We start from the raw sequence: 18905 nt of genomic DNA on the forward strand, positions 1-18905 counted from the left end.
GCATACCCTTGCACATAATGGGTACCTAGTATAAAAAGCTGCACAAAGTTAGCCGAGGAGAACCCAATTTAAGTTGCTGTAGTTCTGCGGTTAACAGTCGGTTCTGGTTTTTGTCCATCTGCAATTTTTCACATGCCTCGTCAGATACGTCATTGTCATTGTCAAGTGCGCAAACGGCGGGCCTAATGAAAGTAACGATCGGCCAAGACAACAACTCGGCTGGCTCCATGGACATCATCGAATTACACAGCCCGGGAACGAGTCAGAAGTTCCTTTTGGAACGAAAGGCGATATCCTGCGATCGGAACAAGATGGTCGAATCAGTACAGGGGACTTATGTACTGGAGACGAGGCTCCAGAATGTAAAACTCAGATGTAACAACTGCATCAAATCGGATAAGTGGTGGTTAAACAGAACAGAGCTCAATATATTGTATTTAAAGACATCAAAGTTTTATTTTACAAAAATATTTATATCTTTTCATCCAAGACACATATTTTTTATTAGCCTTAAGGGTCATTTTGGGGTTAATATAAGATAAGTAAAAATTATTATTATTTATTAGGCATCATCTCTATTTTAGATTACAGAGCTAATACTTCGGTGAAAACCAGATATCGCAGGCTTATTTCACCACCAAGTTTTCATATATAAGTTGTATCAATATTTTATACCTTATTGCCCATTTAAAAAACTTAATTTGTTTAACCATAAATCACTTACCGGCTATTTCGCTTTACGCCTTCTTTACTTAACAATCGTTTTAAATTTAACTGCTTTTAGCGGCAAAATTGTTGTTTGCCAAAAAACTTATTTAAACTATCTTATTCAAATGTATTTTCATACGCCTTACGCCCTCCTTACTTTATGAACATTTTATCTAATGAACCCAGTACATTAAACCAAACATGAGCTATTTGAATGATGTCCATTAAAAAAAATAAATTAAAATGTCCATTATAGTTTAAATAGACTTTTATAATGTATTTAAAAGTTATCTTAATGGTGCAATATAAATAAATAAAGATAACCGGTTTGCGAAAAACGAACATTTGGCGGAAATTAATTTAAGACGCCATAATCTTACATTTTTAATACGTATTTATTCTTAATTCTCGCCACAGTCAGAACTTTAGATTGGTACACTCAAATAAAATGTCAAAAATTGTTTAACCAAATTGTGTAATTGATTTGCACTTACTAACTTTATTAAAAGCTAAAATTGTTTTCTATTTGTTGGCAAGCATCATATACAAAATCCCATTCTTTCACATATACAGTAGCTTAAACCAAAGTTTCTATCAACTAAATCTCCATAATAACGTTGCTTATTTTACTGCAACTAAATCTGCAAAAATTTTTGATGCATGTTAATGCCTTTCAGTCGAACCTCCTGCGGGGAGTATGCGGCAATTTTCCAACATTTATGCAACACATGCCACCAAAGGGGATTATCGTCATGCATAGATAAAAGCCAAAAATCTGTGTGTGGCAAACTTTTGGCTGTAGTGGAACATTTTTGAATTTATATGCAAGTTCATAAACAAAGCACTAAAAGGGATTTAAGTTTGGCAAGCAACAATGGGCCACAATGATGCCATAAACAATAAACAGTCAAGTTTTCTGGAAGCCTGTAAATTGTTTGTGCCAAGCGGGAGTATCAAGGACTCCATGCCCAAAATATTCCTGGGCCACAAAAGCTGCACACAAAACTATGCCGCACACACTCAACTGGAGCCGAGTTGAGCTTCCGAGTGGAAAGCGGAAAAGTTGGGAAGTGCCGGGGATTTGTTGCAGCCAAAAAGTTTCGGTGTCTGTGCGAAATTAATTGCTGGCCCAGAGTTCCCTCCCCCGCACTCAGCCCCCCCTGCACTCCTCCACGAAACCATTTTTAAGCCAAAACAAAGCTATCACTTACACGCCGGGCAAGGATTAGTCCAAGGATCCAGCGAGACGGAGCATGCGAAATTCAATTAGGCGCCATGACGTGCCACATCCGTCGAAAGGGAGGGGACTCCAAGTTGCCTGGCAATAAAACACAATGCAGATAATTTGGCGCTTTTTCAATTCTTTCTTGGAAGCCACAGGCGCTGTAATTTGCCACATAAGTCACAGAGTCAACAAAAGTCGTTGGCGGGAAGCGGAGGAGGAGGAGCAGAAGACCCGTCTTAGCCAAGGTCCAAGACGAGCCGCAAACGACCAAAACCAACAGCTCAATTCTCCATACTCCTTCCATGCCTCCACTCGCATGGGAGACCTTTTCAGACCCTGACACTGACCCCTTTGGAGGGGGTGCCAATGGGGATATGGGGCCAGGGGGCCAGGGGCCAGGGGGCGTGGCAGCCACACCCCAAATACACTTACGAGACCCAGAACACGCAACGATCCACTTCACTTTCAGCTGCTGGCCGCATTCAACTAACAAGATTAAAGTTGAAATTGTAAATTGCTTCTTAGTCTAATTACGATATGTTGTTGTTACTGCGGCTGATCACCGTGATCATCAAGAACTAACCACACATACAAATGGATGGAGAGGGGGAGAGGGAAGATATAGACCGAAGGAAAAATGAATACACAGCGGCGGTTAACAAAATAGCACTGAGAATTGGAATAACTTATATATTATTAGTAAAGTTTTTCTTAATCATAAATTTAAATATATAGTCGACTGGTAATAAAGGCATTGGTATTTAAGCATTGACTAACATAAACAAATTAATTTAATTTGTAGCTCTATTATCAGCTTCCATTAATAGCTTCCCCATCTTTTAAACAACAATCATAGGCTTTTATTGAAACATGTATTAATAATTCGTTTTTTTAATTAATGAGACCTCATCATTTAATTTAATTTATTAACTTTAGTGACGTATTTATGGCTTTACTCTGATAAATTGTTTCCAAAATTAAAAATCCTTTTAAAAAGTATGTTTCTCGCTTTTTGGCAAGACTTTTATCTGGGTGATATTTGATTGACCGCTGCTGTTCGTTCCTTACTTGGATCTTCAGCTTAATCGACCATCTTGTTGTTGCTGCTTGTTGAGCTTGTTGTTGCTGCTGTTGTTACCCGTTCATTTTCGTACTTTAATTACAACAACTAAACGGAGTACAAGACTCCGTGGAGGTAATTACCCGGCGGAGCAACAAGCTCGCTCCTGTGGCAGCTGGCTTTATTAAAAAATTCTAATCATTTCTGCAGATTTACATGGAGATAAATGTTCTGGATTTTACACGAGAATTAAACTTTGATTGTTTGTTGGAATGCCCTGCGCTTAGGGATTAAGAGGTCTTCGGATAAAAGTAGCAAGTTAATGACGGACGTAAGATGAATGGGACTATCCTATGTTCAGGTGGGTATTTTAATACTTTTGATTGGCATCAAGCAAAAAAGAAAATATTTATCAAAGGGTTTTTCCGTACGACACAGTTTTTAAAAAGCATAAAAGGAACATTATTAAAAGTGATGAATTGAGTTTTTATACTTTAAAGGGAACAAAAATTACTTAAACAAAACGTATTTATCAGTTTTAATATTCACCATTGTTAAATATTAATTAAAAACGGAAGACAATCACTATTATTTTACTTATTGTGCTCTTATCATTAAAGAGTAAGGTTAGGGTAACATTTAAACTGCATTTTTTAATCACGGAAAATAACTTGATTTCTTTAAGAAATCTACATTGTTTAAAAAAATAAATGGCAGATTAGTTAATTCTTATTAAAAATGCATTTCTTGCTAAATTTTGTTAAAAAAAAACGCTTTTCGCTTAAAAATAAAATGCCACATAACTCCTGGCTTGCACCCAAAGGCAAACCGGGATCACATTCTAAAAGAATAATGAAAACACGATTGTCCCGCCAGATAGGTGACCATTTTGTCAAGGCATTCGAAGAGGTTCCCGTCTTTTGGTCCGGCCGATTCACCCACTGGGGTTATGGTTATGCATCCGCATCTGCATCCATGGCCATGAATTGTGTGCTGTTGCATTTCTCAAATGTCAAGCGGGGCTTTCTGCACTTTCCTCAGTCGAGTTATGAGCCCCTGCCACCGATCCGGACCCTAATCGAGCCCATACAACGGTAATTGCACTTGCAGATAAATATCACTGTTAGAAGCCCACACGACGGACTCGCCAGTCTGAAGTCTGCAACCGGAGTCTGTGGCAACTTTGAAGCTGTTTGCTTAGTTGGCAGAGGCGAGCACTCACAAAAAGTGGTCAGTGGCAGCCAAATGGGAATGGTAAGACGAGTCCGAGATAGACTGGTCGCCAAGAGTATCTACTGCCTCTGTCCCCCGTCTCCACTATTTTACACTTGGAGTAAAAATTACTATGGAAAATTAGCTGAAAATTGGGAAACAAATTTCCCAAGAATTGTCTTTAATTTAATTTATGTCCTTAAATAATTCAAATGAAAATCTACTTTCTTCTCATTTATTGAAGTTAATAGGAGCCAAACACTTTTTGCTTACCATCAAAAAACAAGTAGATTTAAGAAAATGTAAATTAAAATAGTTGTAATTAGCAAAGGTCAGATAATAAAATAATGTTTACTCATCAAAACTTTGAAATCTAATACAAAAGAGACAAATTAAATATATATATTTTTTGATAAATAAAGTCCTAAGTTTTTTTTAAAAGATTGTTAAAAAGATTGTTCAAATTCGTTTGATTGCAAAGTCAATATTATAGATTTCTGTATTTTATAATATTTTAATGAATATATTTGTTTCGCATTTAGGGTCAACATCAAATACAAATAGCACCAAACATTAGAAGTTAGGTTAACCTTTTTTAAATGTATTTTCCAGAGAAATATAGATTCTGCCAAATGATTATTCCCTGTACCTAAGTGCTAATTATTTTGAGTGTAGTTCTGTTGGCGAAAGCCGGAGCGAAGGAAGCAGTCGAGGCAAGGCAAAGATGCTTTATTAATTTTAACCGTTTGCTGCGTGCCAGGCAGCCTTCGAGGAGACTGCACAAGAAAAAAGAAGGGGGTGGTGGGAGGTTGGGGGAATAGCCAGGGTTGCCAGGGGTTTGCTGTTGCCGGCTGTTGTCGTGAGACAAGTTTATTTGGCTCAGTGCCGTGTTGACGTTTAATAAATTTACGAATTGTGGCCATGCGCGGCATGTGGCCAAGACATTGGCATTGGCATTGGCAATGGGTTGGCGATTGGACGATGGGAATGCCGCATTGGCAGTTAGACAAAGTACGTGCTCCCAGTGCAACTGCAACAACAACAGCTGAGACAGCAGCTCTTGCGGCTTAGAGTGGCTTCATCAATCTTGGCCAGAATGCCGGGCCAATGCCAGTTGCTTGCGTTTTTAATGCGCCACATCAATCCTGGTATTAAGAGCAGCAGCGAAATCCAATGCGAAGAACAAAAGCGAAACAATTTCCCTGCTCCGGCGGAACTTTTAATTTCTTTCGAGCAGCGAAATAGAGATACACAGACGGCCCACTCGACAGATAGATTGAGGGGGTGAGAGTCCGATAGAGATTGAGCCAGGGACAGAAGCACTTCTGCTGTAATTAAAAACTTGAGTTCACTAAAAAAGGCGACGTCGCTACGACTTAAGAGCCCTTCGAGGGCTTCCAATGCTCCAACACGCCGGAGTTGCAACAATCAAAAGATAAACTGCCGCCGTGGCAGTGTGGCAGTGCAACTGGCAACTGGCAACTGGCAACCTGGAGTCGCCACTGTTCCCTGCATTCATTGAAGTCCATTTAGACTGCAATTAAAAAACTCACAACTTATACGCGGATTGCAGATAAAGGCAAGGCAAAGGCATCAAGTTCACTTAACTTTGGCATAAATGTGAGGCTTCCAGCTAAGGAATGCTTTGGCTCCAGCTACAGTCCAGCTATCTATATATCTCCGCGTACCTGTATCTCAGTCCCTCTGTATCCGTAACTGTGTGCTTGCATCTGCATTGGGTGTATCTCCTCGGTCTGGGCAACCTGTTCCTGAACTTCAGATACGTCTGTCAAAGGAAAAAAGTGAATTAAGTGAATAAGAAAAACATGTTTGTGAAAAATTGTGCGAATGCTTTAAATAATTAAGTAGGTGGACAGACGGGCGACTCCGAGAACAGGTCGGGGAAATCAGACTCAAGACTCTAGCAATGTCATGGACTGAGCTTTGACATAGCTCCAGGGGTTAAGCATACGTAATTCCTGCTAATGAGAAGAGCGCCGGAGAAGTTCACCGAATACCTCTAGGAAAATCCCCCATATGTAAGTAATGTTAATGAGAAGCGAGTAGAAGGGTCAGAGCTTCCTTATATGTATGATGTGACTGCTAATGTGGAGGAGACTGAATTAATAGAATGGAATGGAGATAAGAGCTCCCAAACGTGAAATGATATATTGAAAAAATAAATAGAAAATACGGACAAGAACTAGAATATTGGAAAATAATTTGTTAATATGTTCTAACTAATGTGGGAAGATACCATAAGTGCTGACTAACAAAAACCTAATAGTACTGAGTTAAACCTACACCTAGGATCTGTCCGTTTAATTTAAAAAGATATATAGTTTTATACAATTATTTTATATATTCAGAATTCCCATAGTTGCTTTCATAGCGCATCGGAGATTCGAGGCAATCTGCCCACACATTTAGCATAACACATGCAGTTCAATCGATCACTGACTGACGATCGGTATCTTCTCCATCTGCCCCTTTGGCATCTTCCCCGCACAATACTCAACACGTTTGCAGTTCTCATCGAATGGAATCGAGAAAGACAAATGGCAGAAGCTTCTGCTGCTGACAACCAACTAAAAGGCACCACATCCTGTGCCAATCGCCAACGACTGCTCCGTCTTCTGCTCAGCTGGCTCGATGTCTCCACTCAAATTCCAATAAACCGAAAAATATACTAAAAGAAAAACATTTTGTTTTAACAGCTTTGGTAAGAAGAAAGTTCTGGCTTCATAAGGTCGTTTGTCGCACATGTTTACTTGCACTTGCAGTGCCCATAAATTAGATTGAAAACGGAATCACAACCAAAACCCCACTGAAATCGACAACAAATCAATTTTTGTGCCATTGCAGCAGAAAATGCCCCATGCCAGAACTTTTCCACTTCCCCCCCAAATAGGTTTCGTAGTTTTCAATTTTCCCATCATTGGCGAACAGGCAAAAGGCAAACTCGAATCGGGGTTTCCCCCTCAAACAGCTGGACACAATCTGTGTGGCATTTCTGGGTGGAATACGAGTGGGTTTTGGGATAGGTGGGGGGATGGAGCTGCTTAGATGGCCAGTAAAAATGCCATTTCCGCTTGTCGACGTAAAAACTTTTTGCCAAAAGTATTCCGCTCGTAAAATTGCGACTGACACATGCGAACAAAGTGTTGACTACTGTGAGGGGCTTGGGGATTGGATCGGACTACGGCAATCGTTATTGCTGTTTAATAGTGGATAGCTTTTATGACAAGTCCCGGACCGAACGAACGCATTTCACACATTCATTAATATACTTTGCCAGCGGGGATGGGACTAGCCCACCCAACTCAAAGGAACAAAAGTGAGGAAATAAAAGTTGGCCGTATAAATAAAAGCCGCCAATCTGCAGAGGCAATTTCAATTTCAAATTTTGTCAGGCCATTGGGAAAGCCACCCTCTCTAGTCACCCCATAAAGGAATTAGGAAAAGGCAAAAGCGAGCAGGAAGAAAAAAAAAAACATTCAAATCCTGTGGGGCAAAAATGCACCTTCAGCAAGGACTCGAGGGTAGCTGAAAGCTTCACCTTGGCTGCTAAGTATGCTCGCATTGGATTCATGGCCCACACCTTCTGTCCACTTGCCTGTATCCAAAAAATCCACCATCCATCCCCACGTAATTGGGCAACGGTGCGTAACGCATGCACATTTATAAGAATTGCAAATAACTTTAAGCAAAGTTGTCAAGCTGCTTATCCCACTCCCTTCCCCATCCACCTGCCCCTCCACATCCACAGCCACCCAAGGACCGCGAAACAGTGTCCTGGCCACAAGATGTCCCCCTCTTCAGGTTTTCCGTGTGCGGTTTCCGGCTGGGAAAAGGAAAAGTGAGGTGGGGGTGGCGCAAGGACGACACTTGCCGGGGTCACCAGCCATCGTAAATGGCCAAGTCTCTGGGGTGGCATAAATGTTGGCCTTCAGGCTCTGCCTTCCCCTCTTTTTCGGACTGCCCCTTGCCGTTCTCGTGCCTTAAGTGGCTGCATTATTGTCGGGTCTTAGCCAACACTAAAACAGATTGATTTTAATTCCCATCCATTTACATACATTGCGTTTTTTTATTGACGGATTGCCAATTGATAGCCACTTTAATGGAATAGGATAATAGACTGGGATAGTAAAAAAGACTTTAACTAAAGTTGAAAGTTATTGGACTTGAGAGGAAAAAGTGAAACTGTTAAATAAGTATGGTTAATTAAAAAAGTACTTAAAACTTAAACAGTGTCTTGTTAACTTTTATAATTGAAATATAATACATTGCCTTAAGGTGCTTTTGAATTTTGTCCATTTAAATTAAAATGTATTTATTAAAATCGCAAAATAAATAAAACTTTAATATAATAAGATAATATAACAATTCATCTATTTGTATGTTATGACTTTTACTGAAATCACAAATGGTTTATGGGTATTTATAAATTCGTAAAATAAAAAAGTTTCTACCTTTTTTTGTCAAAAAAATCGAGAATTCCCACAAATTGCAGCTTTTGTTATACCAAATAGATTCACTCTATCCCCTTGTGTTACATAGCTATGCAATTAACAAAAAAAACAGTTTTGAGCTTTCATCGTTATTAGAAAATAATAAAAAACAGGAAATAAAACGATTATCTGTTTTTGATAAAGGAGTTTATTAGTTAAATAAAAGTGATTATAGCAAATTATTCAGAGAACCCCAATGACTCTTAATTATCCCAGAAAAGGTGGGATTATTGCAGCTTATCAGAACAGCATTTCACTTAACCGACGGAGACAAGTATGTAATTAACGCTTATAAAAGTTTTGACCTTAATTTTGTGTGTTTTTAATTAGTCAATTTATTAGCCATTTATATGTAAGATATTTAAAAGCAATTTCAGAAGAAAATTTAGAATTCCAAAATGCCTTTCAAGTACCGAATCGTAAAATTGACGTCTAAAAAATATTAAAAAAATCTGTTTTGTATTATTCAGTTTATTAGCCATGAATGTAAGACAATTAAAAGTGTTTATAGCAACTCATTCCGATTTCCCCAATGTCTTGCAATTGACAAATCAGTCCTGATTGCCGGTAATAACACAAAAAGTGCGATTGCTGCCGCCAATCAAAACAAGTGCTAACAATCAAAACAGGAGGCTAAGAGCGAGCGTTCTCTTAGTTGTTGCATGCAACTAGGCGAAGAGGGATTTTCGAGGGGCGCCTGCGCGTATGCAACGCGGTTCGAAGCGGCAAACCAAAACAAAGCGAAACGGACACACAAACACCCACGCGAGGCAAGTTCGATGCCAGACTTGAAGTCACCAGGACCGAAAACAGAGCCACGGAGTGTCCTGGCCAGACAGTCAGTCTCCGGCCGGAGTTCAGTTGCGGTTTGCTATCGCGGCACTACATAACGTGCGCGGAGTATCCTCGAAATCCTCGACATCCTCGATATCCTCGACATCCAGATCCTTTCTTCGCGTTCCTCGACTTTCGCGTACCGCCTCGACTTCAAGTCCATTCGAGTGGACTTTGTGCGAGGCTGACTGAGAAGGGTTACCAGAACAAGAGTGTTTTAATGAATTCCAATTCACGAACGCGTGTGCATAATTGAATAACGAAGGTGAAAATTGAAAATTGAAATGCCAACAAATTGAATTTGCCTGGTCGACTCTTTGTCCTCGAGTTTTGTCGCCCGTTTCGAATTAAATTTCGGTTCGCCTCACCGCGCAAATTGCTTAACGAGCCAGTGAAAGTCTAACAAGAAGTATCGCAAAAAGTACGTGCAGCGGCGGAATTTCTAATTGGATTAGAAGTCAACCAACTCGGAGCCAAGAAAAGCCGGGGGATTTCCCTGCGAGCGAGTTGGGTAAGCGTAATGAACTTACAGCTGCCAAGTTCGAGTGTGTCTCAACTGGCGGCCAAGTGACCAAGTTGGCCGAAGAATGGCCAAAAGCCAAAGCTGATGGGCGTCTAATTGGTACCGAGAACGACTGTGGGTGGTTCATAAACTTAACTGAAGGTCAGGGTAATGAGACGGGTAGGTGTCATGTGATATGAATGCCTAATTCGAAACGCTTCCTGCCTCACTTTGAAACCAGAGAGCCCATCTGCCAGGGATATCGGCCTAATGACTAAGAGGCGATGAATGGGAATTAATGTCCGGAACAATCAAATTTCCAGGAGGAGAGCAGCCCAACAATAGATTCTTAATTTAGGGTTGCGATTCGAAAGCCCAATGAAGTGAAAGTGATTTCACAGAATAAGGTTATAAAGCCCCTTGAAATTCTACAAAGTATATTTTGTATTTTAAATAAAAAAACCAAGAGGTTTTTGTTTGTGAAATGAAAATACGATAATACAAGTAATATAGTTTAAAAACTAAAAAAATAACTTTAAAAGTTTAGGACCAGCATGATTTTGGTCATAACTTTATTAGTTGTAAAGTTAAAACTAAAGTCAAAAGTAGTTTATTAGTTTTAAAAATAAAACTTAAATCAAAAGTACTTTTTGGATTTTTTAAAACTTTTATTTGAAAACTTAAAAAGTATGTTTGCGAAAAGTAAATTATAAATGAAATAATTGCTATGGTTTCTGTAATAAAAGAATAACTCCAATGGAATCAAGAGTCAGATCCGATTCAAACATAATCTGCGTAAATGTTAAAAAGGTCAAATAAATGATTTTATTGAACCGAGTGGTCGAAACGCTATAATATAATAAATAGTTTGCGTGGTTGTACATTTTTCGATTTTAAACTGAAATAAATATTTTCTGCAAAGCTTTATCAAAAATCATTAGTAAATTTTTCACTTTCTTAAATTTGAAATCGAAGTTTCGTCTTCTAGAAAAGCTCGATTGAAACCAATATATGTACTTTTGTGATACTATGAATTAATTCAAATCTGTGGAAACTATAAATAAAATTCCCTTCTATTTAAATTTGTGTACATTAAAGACAAATCTAATATCCATTCCAAACTAGTAACGTCATAAAAACAGTGAAAGCCGCGAACAAATTAAATTCATTTGTTAATTACCTTCTGTATTAGCCTCTATAATCACCTGGCTTATCTGTGCTCGAGTTCCCCCTAGATTTAGATTACCCGTGGGTTATCCCCAGGCAATTGCCTAAGGCAACCCTGACATGAACCACAATTGTGTCGTTAACACTTACGAACTACAACTAGTACTACTGAAAAGTACAATTTATTTTAATTTAGCCACTCTGCTTGGCAACTATTCAAAGGTTCGGGGGCGGTGACACGCCCCACCTCGACCGATAAGCCCGGGCATTATGCAAATTCAGGGTGCGGGAAAAGAATTGCGAAGAGGGCTCCTGATGCGACACCTAATAATGAATACTAATTCGCTCATTAGGGTGGTGATGACATTACTTCCACTTAGCCCGGTGATGTGAAGGGATGGGTTTTCCACCTGCTTAAAGCAAAAGTTTCGCTTGTCGCACATATGAATTATTAAAGTTAATTAAGTGAATGTGACACTGCCGGAATCCGGAAACACCCCGCCCATGTCTCTCCTCATATGAGAGTTTACGAGTGCGAGGTATTCTTTGCCGGCGGTTGGAGATAATTAAGAATTTAATTATTTACACCCCCACACTGCAATGTTTATTAGCTTAGACACACACTCGTAATACTTATGCAAGCTGAAGGCTTTTTGCCTGATTTGATGGCGAAGAATCCCTGCAGAGGTTGGGGTCTATTCAATATTCATAATTCTTAATGAAAGCTTACTAATTCCGGGGGTTGAGCTGGAGATTGAAGATTCATGGGCCGGGGGTGCAGTTTTCAGCTGCCTTGCACTTTTCATTGTGTTTGCTCGAAGACAAAGGCAAAGTGTTTGCCTTTGGGCTTTCCTTTTATTTGTTTGCCTGTTTGCCCGAGTCAACGGCTCCTAATTGAGGGTGTTGGCTGGTGTTTATCGAACCCATCCAGTCCAGTTTACTTCGGTTCGGTTCATACGCATTGCCATTTAATTATGTACACAATTATCCCATCCCATCCGTTTTCATTTACCCCTCCTCACAGTTCACTTGGAGTGTCGTGTGCTGAAATCTCTCTGAAAATGATCAGTGCGATTGCAGGTTTTTGCTGAATTTTTCATCGCATCATCATCGGCCAATGCAGACAATGCAGCCTTTCACTTTCGTATTTGGTCAGCGGTAAAGCAAAAGTGTTGGCAAATTGCCTCTGCCTGTCAACAAGTTGTTTGACAAATGGGCAAACAATATGGCATGTCACGTTCATTTAATTGATGGAAATGGTTTTTGTTCAAATCGAAAAACGTTCACCCCAAAAGTAGGCAATACCTATAAAGGTTAGACTAATTAGTCAAATTAAAGCCAGCATATCTATAATACAGGGAATTATAAAAGAATACGGCTTTTATATAAATATATTTTAACAATAAAACATGCATATTATATGGGGCTTAATCTTTACAGAATGGCGACAAATAAAAGTTCGATTCTAGCTCCTGCTAAATCATAATTCATGCATTGAATGATTAGCAACAGTAGAATTTTTAGAAATTTCATAATATGCTATGAAAGCTAGAAAAATAATAAATAATATAACTGCTCTTTTAATCTCTTTAGATTAGAGAACGAGTTGTGCTCAACTTGTGGTCATACCAAATTATGAATTGTCTTCACCATTCGTAATTTTTTGAGAAATCTGATAATAAGCAATTAAATCTAGTTATCTATTTGAGAGCTTGAGAAAAGATAAATGAGGATGAATTGTATATAATACCTATTTAATGAAGTTCCTGGATACTTTTCATAAAGCTGTTAAATAATTTTCATGTCAAAACATTGGTTTACCCATAATTTGCAAAAATACAAAATGAACAAGAAAGGAAAGCTAACTTCGGACGGAGCCGAAGTTGATATACCCTTGCAGAATATTCTGTAAATTATATTCTTCAAAATTATTCATATGATGTATTCTTAATACTCATAAAAAGCCCTAACTTCCTAACTTTAAAAACACCAAAGTTATGGCATTTCCAATCGTTCAGTTATATGGCAGTGTTGAGCTAACAACCCTTTTTGTCAGCTATTTTTAAAAACAAATCACAAGGCGAGATAAATTCAATATTTCAGTTTATTAACGTTATAAATGTATGCAAGGGCTACGGGCTTTGCGAACACCGCAGCTTGCTTATCAACAACAACAAATTTATGCGCTGGCGACGGACCGTAGGCGTTGAGAGGCGGGCTCAGACTGACAAGTCCAATTAATAGAGAGATAAGAGGAGCCGCTTAGAAATGAGTGATTCTGACTCTCTATTTAGTTGGAGTGGTTTGCCGCTGCGCTCAACATACTCCCCCCGTTGGAAGCCTGTCTTTCAACTTCATCATTGGTGGGCAGCAGGCACAACTTATTAACAGCTCTCCTGATGTCACACGTGGACGTTTTCAGATCAGCAACTCGGCAAACACCATCTCGTCCAGGAATAAGTGCGGTCACCCTAGCTAAGGGCCACCGCATGGGAGGTAGATTTTCATCCTTTATCAAAACTACGTCGTTGACCTTCAGCATTCGTTCAGGAGACCGCCATTTGGTGCGTTGTTGCAGAAGGGTAAGATACTCCTTCTGCCATCGGGACCAGAATAGTTGCTGCAGATATGTTACACGCTGCCAACCATCCAAGCGGTTATAGTTAAGCTTGGTTAGATCGGGCTCAATGATAGTAGTGGAAGGGCCACCAAAAAGTAGGTGGGCAGGAGTCAAAACATCAAGATCATCTGGATTCTCTGAAATGGATAGCAAGGGGCGAGAATTAATGATTGACGCAATCTGACAAACCAAAGTGCGAAGCTCATCAAAACTAAGCGTTTGGCGGCCAACAGAGCGGTAGAAATGGTGTTTGGCCGTCTTGACTGCTGCCTCCCACAATCCGCCAAAGTGTGGTGAGCGAGGCGGAATAAATTGCCAGTCGATTCCCTCAGCCAAGCAAGCTTGATGAACAGACTGCATATGAGAATCGCTAAGCAGCAGCCGCTTCAAATCCGCCAACTCATTTTTTGCTCCTACAAAGTTGGTAGCATTGTCCGACCAAATTTGACTAGGCTTTCCACGTGTAGAAATGAATCTTTTCAAAGCACTTAAAAACGACGCAGTTGTTAGATCCTTGACAAGCTCTAAGTGCACAGCCTTGCTTGTAAAGCAGATGAACACGCATACGTAGCACTTGATGGGAGACCTGGTGCGAACTTCTGATTTGTAAAGGAAAGGTCCACAATAGTCGACGCCAGAAACAGCAAAGGCCCGTACGCACTCCAAACGTTCCTTCGGAAGATTAGCCATGATTGGTTCCAGAAATTTGGGCCTGGCCCGGAAGCACTCCACACAGCCTTTCAGTACATTTGAGACCGTTCGCAGTCCTCCAATAGGCCAGTATTGTAGTCGGATGCTTGCCAACAGAGCGCGCGGTCCTGCATGCAGGTTCATCTTATGGAAGTGCATGATGAGCGCTAAGGTGAGTGGGTGACGACGTGGCACTATTATGGGATGGCGAGCCTCATACGCAAGTGTTGAATTTTCGAGGCGTCCACCAACTCGAAGAAGGCCACATGCATCTATGAAGGGCAAGAGCGAAGCAATAGAACTTGATTTCTTAACAATGCTATTTGAACGAAGCTCCTTTATATCCTCCCATAAATGAGCCAATTGGACGCCTCGCCAGAGCATATATGTCCCACGTTGCACATCAGATATTTCGAGACCACGATGCCACAAGCGATGAGAAAATTTGTAAATGTATGCGAACACGCGCTGCATGGATCTAAGGGTAACATCAACGTGAGGTGACTTGACCATCAGCACCTGTTTACGTAACTCAAGGCTCGGATCGCCATAATGCAGACGCGTAGGCCAATCCTTGCGACCACCAAGTAAAAATGGTGGGCCATGAAACCAGATCTCAGAAAGCGCCAGTAAATCCGGAGTAGACCCCCTGGACAAAATGTCGGCAGGATTCAGTGTAGTCGGAATATGATGCCATTCCATATTAGTAGTCAATTCCTGTATAGAAGCCACTCGGTTTGCCACGAAGACGTTGAATTTGAAAGGCTCATTACCGATCCAGGATAGCGCCACAGAGGAATCACACCAGCAGTGAAAAGGACCATTGAACATATCCATTTTCATAACTTCATTCATCAGCTTGGCTAGTAGCAGGGCGCCACATAACTCCAGCTTAGGTACAGATATCGTTTTGAGAGGCGCTACTCGGGATTTGGAACATAAGAGATGGCTGCTGGCTGGAGAAGTGCCCCTAGACAGCACATATATGCAAGCTCCGTAAGCTTCCTCGCTGGCATCGCAGAAACCATGAATTTCAACATCAGTTTCTGAAAGAAGCAAAAATCTTGGGAATGATATGCGTTGAACGCTCTGAAAACTGATGCACATTTCAATCCAGCAGGTGTTACGATCTAAGGGCAAACTTTCATCCCAATCCAATTTGTCCTTGCAGAGTTGTTGAAGAAACACCTTGGCCTTTGTGATTACTGGACCAAGAAGGCCTAGCGGGTCATAGAAACGAGCAACGGTGGCCAGAACAGATCGTCGGCAGGCCTTGGAGCCGGGATCTAGAGACGATAAAGAGAACAGCAGCTCGTCTGTTGCCGGATCCCATGCAAGACCAAGAGTTTTGGTTATATCGCTGCCATCGTCGAACTTCAAATACTTCTCCTTGTCATCATCTGACACATCCTTTAAGACCTCGTGGTGGCTGGTGCACCACTTTCGTAACTTGAAGTCACCTCGAGCAAGTATCTCAGTGGTCTGTCGCATTTTCTCAATAGCCTCAGCAACAGAGCTTCCACCGGAGATGAAATCATCGACATAGAAATCTTGTTGCAGAGCAACTGAGCCAGCAGGGAAGGAATCCCTCTCATCAATGGCCAGCTGGTGCATTGCACGAACAGAAAGGAATGAGGCAGGCTTGGTTCCGTAGGTCACTGTATCCAGTTTGTAAACTTCGAGCTCTTTGTCCGGTTCGTCTCGCCATAAAATGCATTGCAAGTAGTTATCGGGTTCACTCACCCTTACGCACCGATACATCTTGCAAATGTCTCCAGTCAGGGCCACCTGATAAGTACGAAATTTTATCAAAATGTTAAACAGCCTTGGCTGTATAACGGGCCCAGCCATAAGGACATCATTAAGAGACGACCCGGATGAGGCTAACGCCGATCCATCGAAAACAACGCGAAGCTTGGTTGTTGTGCTATCCTCCTTTAGAACACAATGGTGCGGCAGGAAATACTTGCAAAGACCCACAGCCTCGGGGCTGACTCTGGACATGTGGTTTAGCTCCAAGTATTCCTTAATAAAGGCCACATATTGACGCTTTAAATGGGGATTCCTTTGCAGTTTGCGTTCAAGATTAAGAAATCTTCGGTGTGCCTGTGTGTAGGAATCGCCAAGGGCTTTAGCATGGTGCTTCAACGGCAGGCGAACAGAGTAAGCGCCAGAGGGAAGACGATGGAAGTTTTTGATAAAATGATCCTCACACTCCAGCTCTTCCTTGCTGGCCATTATGACTCCACTGTCCAAATTTTCGACTTCCCAAAATCGCCTAACCAGATCCTCCAAGCGGACATTATGTAGTGTAGCTCCATTTTCCAAGCCTTGAGATGCTAAAAGAGATGTATTGCCGCGAAGTCTATCTCCACCACCAGTCACGATCCAGCCAAGGCGAGTCTTCTGCAGTAGAGGCAATCCATGAACCAGCTTAATTTGGCCCACGCATAACAGGTCATAAAATAGGCCGGCACCAAGAAGCAGGTCAACGCGCTGGGGACAGTTGAATGCAGGGTCAGCCAACTGTATGTTAGATGGCATATTCCAATCAGCGATATCAATGATGTAACTAGGCTGACTGTCTGTAATCGTTGGCACGACCAGTGCCGTTAGAGCCACAGAGTATTCAGAAGAACGCGACTGGAGGGAGATGCTGACTGTAGATCCTTCTGAAGAAACAGCTGTATCACCAAGACCAGTTACCGTTGCTGCTGACCGAGATTTCCTTAACTGCAACTCCTGGGCGAAGCGAGATGTAATTAGGTGTAGTTGAGATCCAGAATCCAGTAGGACTCGGCAAGGTACCGGGGAACCAGCTCTGTTCTTTACAAGAACTATAGCGGTGGCCAAAAGCACAACATCAGAATGAAATCCTTGGGCCGCAAGCGAGGCAGATGGCTGCGAGGGTGGTGAATCATCAGGGCGTAGATGGAGCAGCGTGTGGTGTTTTCCACCGCATGTGCGGCAATGGCCGGAGTTGCACGTTCGAGTGTGGTGCCCCTTCTTTAGGCAATTGAAGCACAAGGAAAGTCTTTTTATTTCCCTTTGCCGTAGACTAGGAGACAGACCGGCGAAGGAGCTACAGGAGTATATTCCATGACCAGGAGTATCACAAAAAACGCAGCTACTCTGGCTGACCTGGGCACCAAGTAACGTCCTTCTGGCAGGCCTTGGAGCTGAATGGTCATGGGCCATGTTGGAAGCCAAGGCATGCTGAACGCTCTCCAGTTTCTGGCATCGCCCTTCAAGGTACGAGAGCAAATCCTCCTCGCTTGGAATCATATCCGTTGACAAACTTTCCTCCCAGTTGGCTTGGGTTGCTGCATCCAATTTTTGCACTATCATGTATACAACCATGCAGCCTGAGATTTGTTTTAAATCTCCCAAGGCCTGAAGCGCTCGCATATGCCCAATAATTTTGTCCGAAAAATCCCGCAATGCCACAGCAGACGCAGACTCGAGCCTCTTGAGCCCAAGAATTTCATTGATGTGTGCCTGGAAAACAAGACGTTTATTATTAAAACGTTTATTTAGGATTTCTAGTGCCACACGATAATTGGCACCAGATATTTCTAATGATCGAACCGACTCCAGCGCAGCTCCAGCTAAGCATGACCGCAAATGTTGAAGCTTTTCTATGTCAGCCAAGTAGGGGTCCTTATCTATCACCGAGATAAACATGGAGAGGAAATCTGAGTATTCGGTGTATCCACTAGAGAATGTAGGCAGTTTTACTTCGGGCAGGCGAGTCCTATGCCCTCGATCAACCATGACAGTTGACTGATCCAGGTTGGGATCAAGGTGCATAGTGGAAGATGTTGGCATTCGAAGCTGACAGTTGTCAAGTTGCCGTCTTAGCCGTGACTTGACCGATACCATGAGCATTTCAAAATTGTCGCTAAGCTCACTGCCGATTTCCGAATAGTCTAGCTCCTCCAGCGCATTGTGGGCAAGCCTGAATGAGGCTTGAGTATGCTCAAGAAGTTCTAGCCGAACTGTCAACTCCGCGGACCCAAACAGGCAAATCGCGTCTTTAGCTAGCGAAATATCCATGCGCTTTAAGCTATTGTACACCGATTCGGCTTTGCACTTCAAGAACCGCACTTTAGTTTCAGCCGTCATAATATTATGGTCTGCCACTGTGCTGCCTTCGTCTGAACTCATCTGTGCGTATGTATTTGTATAAAGCAAACCGAAACGCACTGCACAACTCGGGAGTTTACAGTTACAATTGTCAGAAGTCTTTGTTTTTGTAACGGCAAGAAAGTACAGTCACCAGTTGGCGAGGCAGAAAATTTATTAGGACCAGCTTAAAGCGGAACCAGCCTAATGTAACAGTTGTTTTTGTCTTCTTTGTGCACTGTTTCTTTTGC

At 41.5% G+C, this 18905-nt stretch overlaps 1 protein-coding gene across 1 annotated transcript; it reads right to left on the bottom strand.

The window, feature by feature from the left end:
* Nucleotides 1-9573: 9573 nt before the first annotated feature.
* LOC123037199 lies at nt 9574-18654 on the bottom strand. The gene is made up of 3 exons (XM_044456825.1): nt 18118-18654; nt 13545-18027; nt 9574-9734 (listed from the first exon to the last, which is right to left on the bottom strand). Exons 1-3 carry the CDS (start codon nt 18652-18654, stop codon nt 9574-9576), a joined length of 5181 nt encoding a protein of 1726 aa, XP_044312760.1.
* Nucleotides 18655-18905: the final 251 nt, after the last annotated feature.

Source organism: Drosophila rhopaloa, unplaced genomic scaffold (genome assembly GCF_018152115.1).
Source record: "Drosophila rhopaloa isolate 14029-0021.01 unplaced genomic scaffold, ASM1815211v1 contig_115, whole genome shotgun sequence".
Taxonomy (NCBI): Eukaryota; Metazoa; Arthropoda; class Insecta; order Diptera; family Drosophilidae; genus Drosophila; species Drosophila rhopaloa.

Coding starts and splice junctions, on each gene's coding strand:
- LOC123037199 (XM_044456825.1), bottom strand. CDS start 18,654: ATGACGGCTGAAACTAAAGTGCGGTTCTTGAAGTGCAAAGCCGAATCG. Junction 18,028..18,117: donor CTGGAGCTGCGCTGGAGTCG/GTTCGATCATTA, acceptor CTTGTTTTCCAG/GCACACATCAATGAAATTCT. Junction 9,735..13,544: donor ACAGGCTTCCAACGGGGGGA/GTATGTTGAGCG, acceptor CTTCTCAGTCAG/CCTCGCACAAAGTCCACTCG.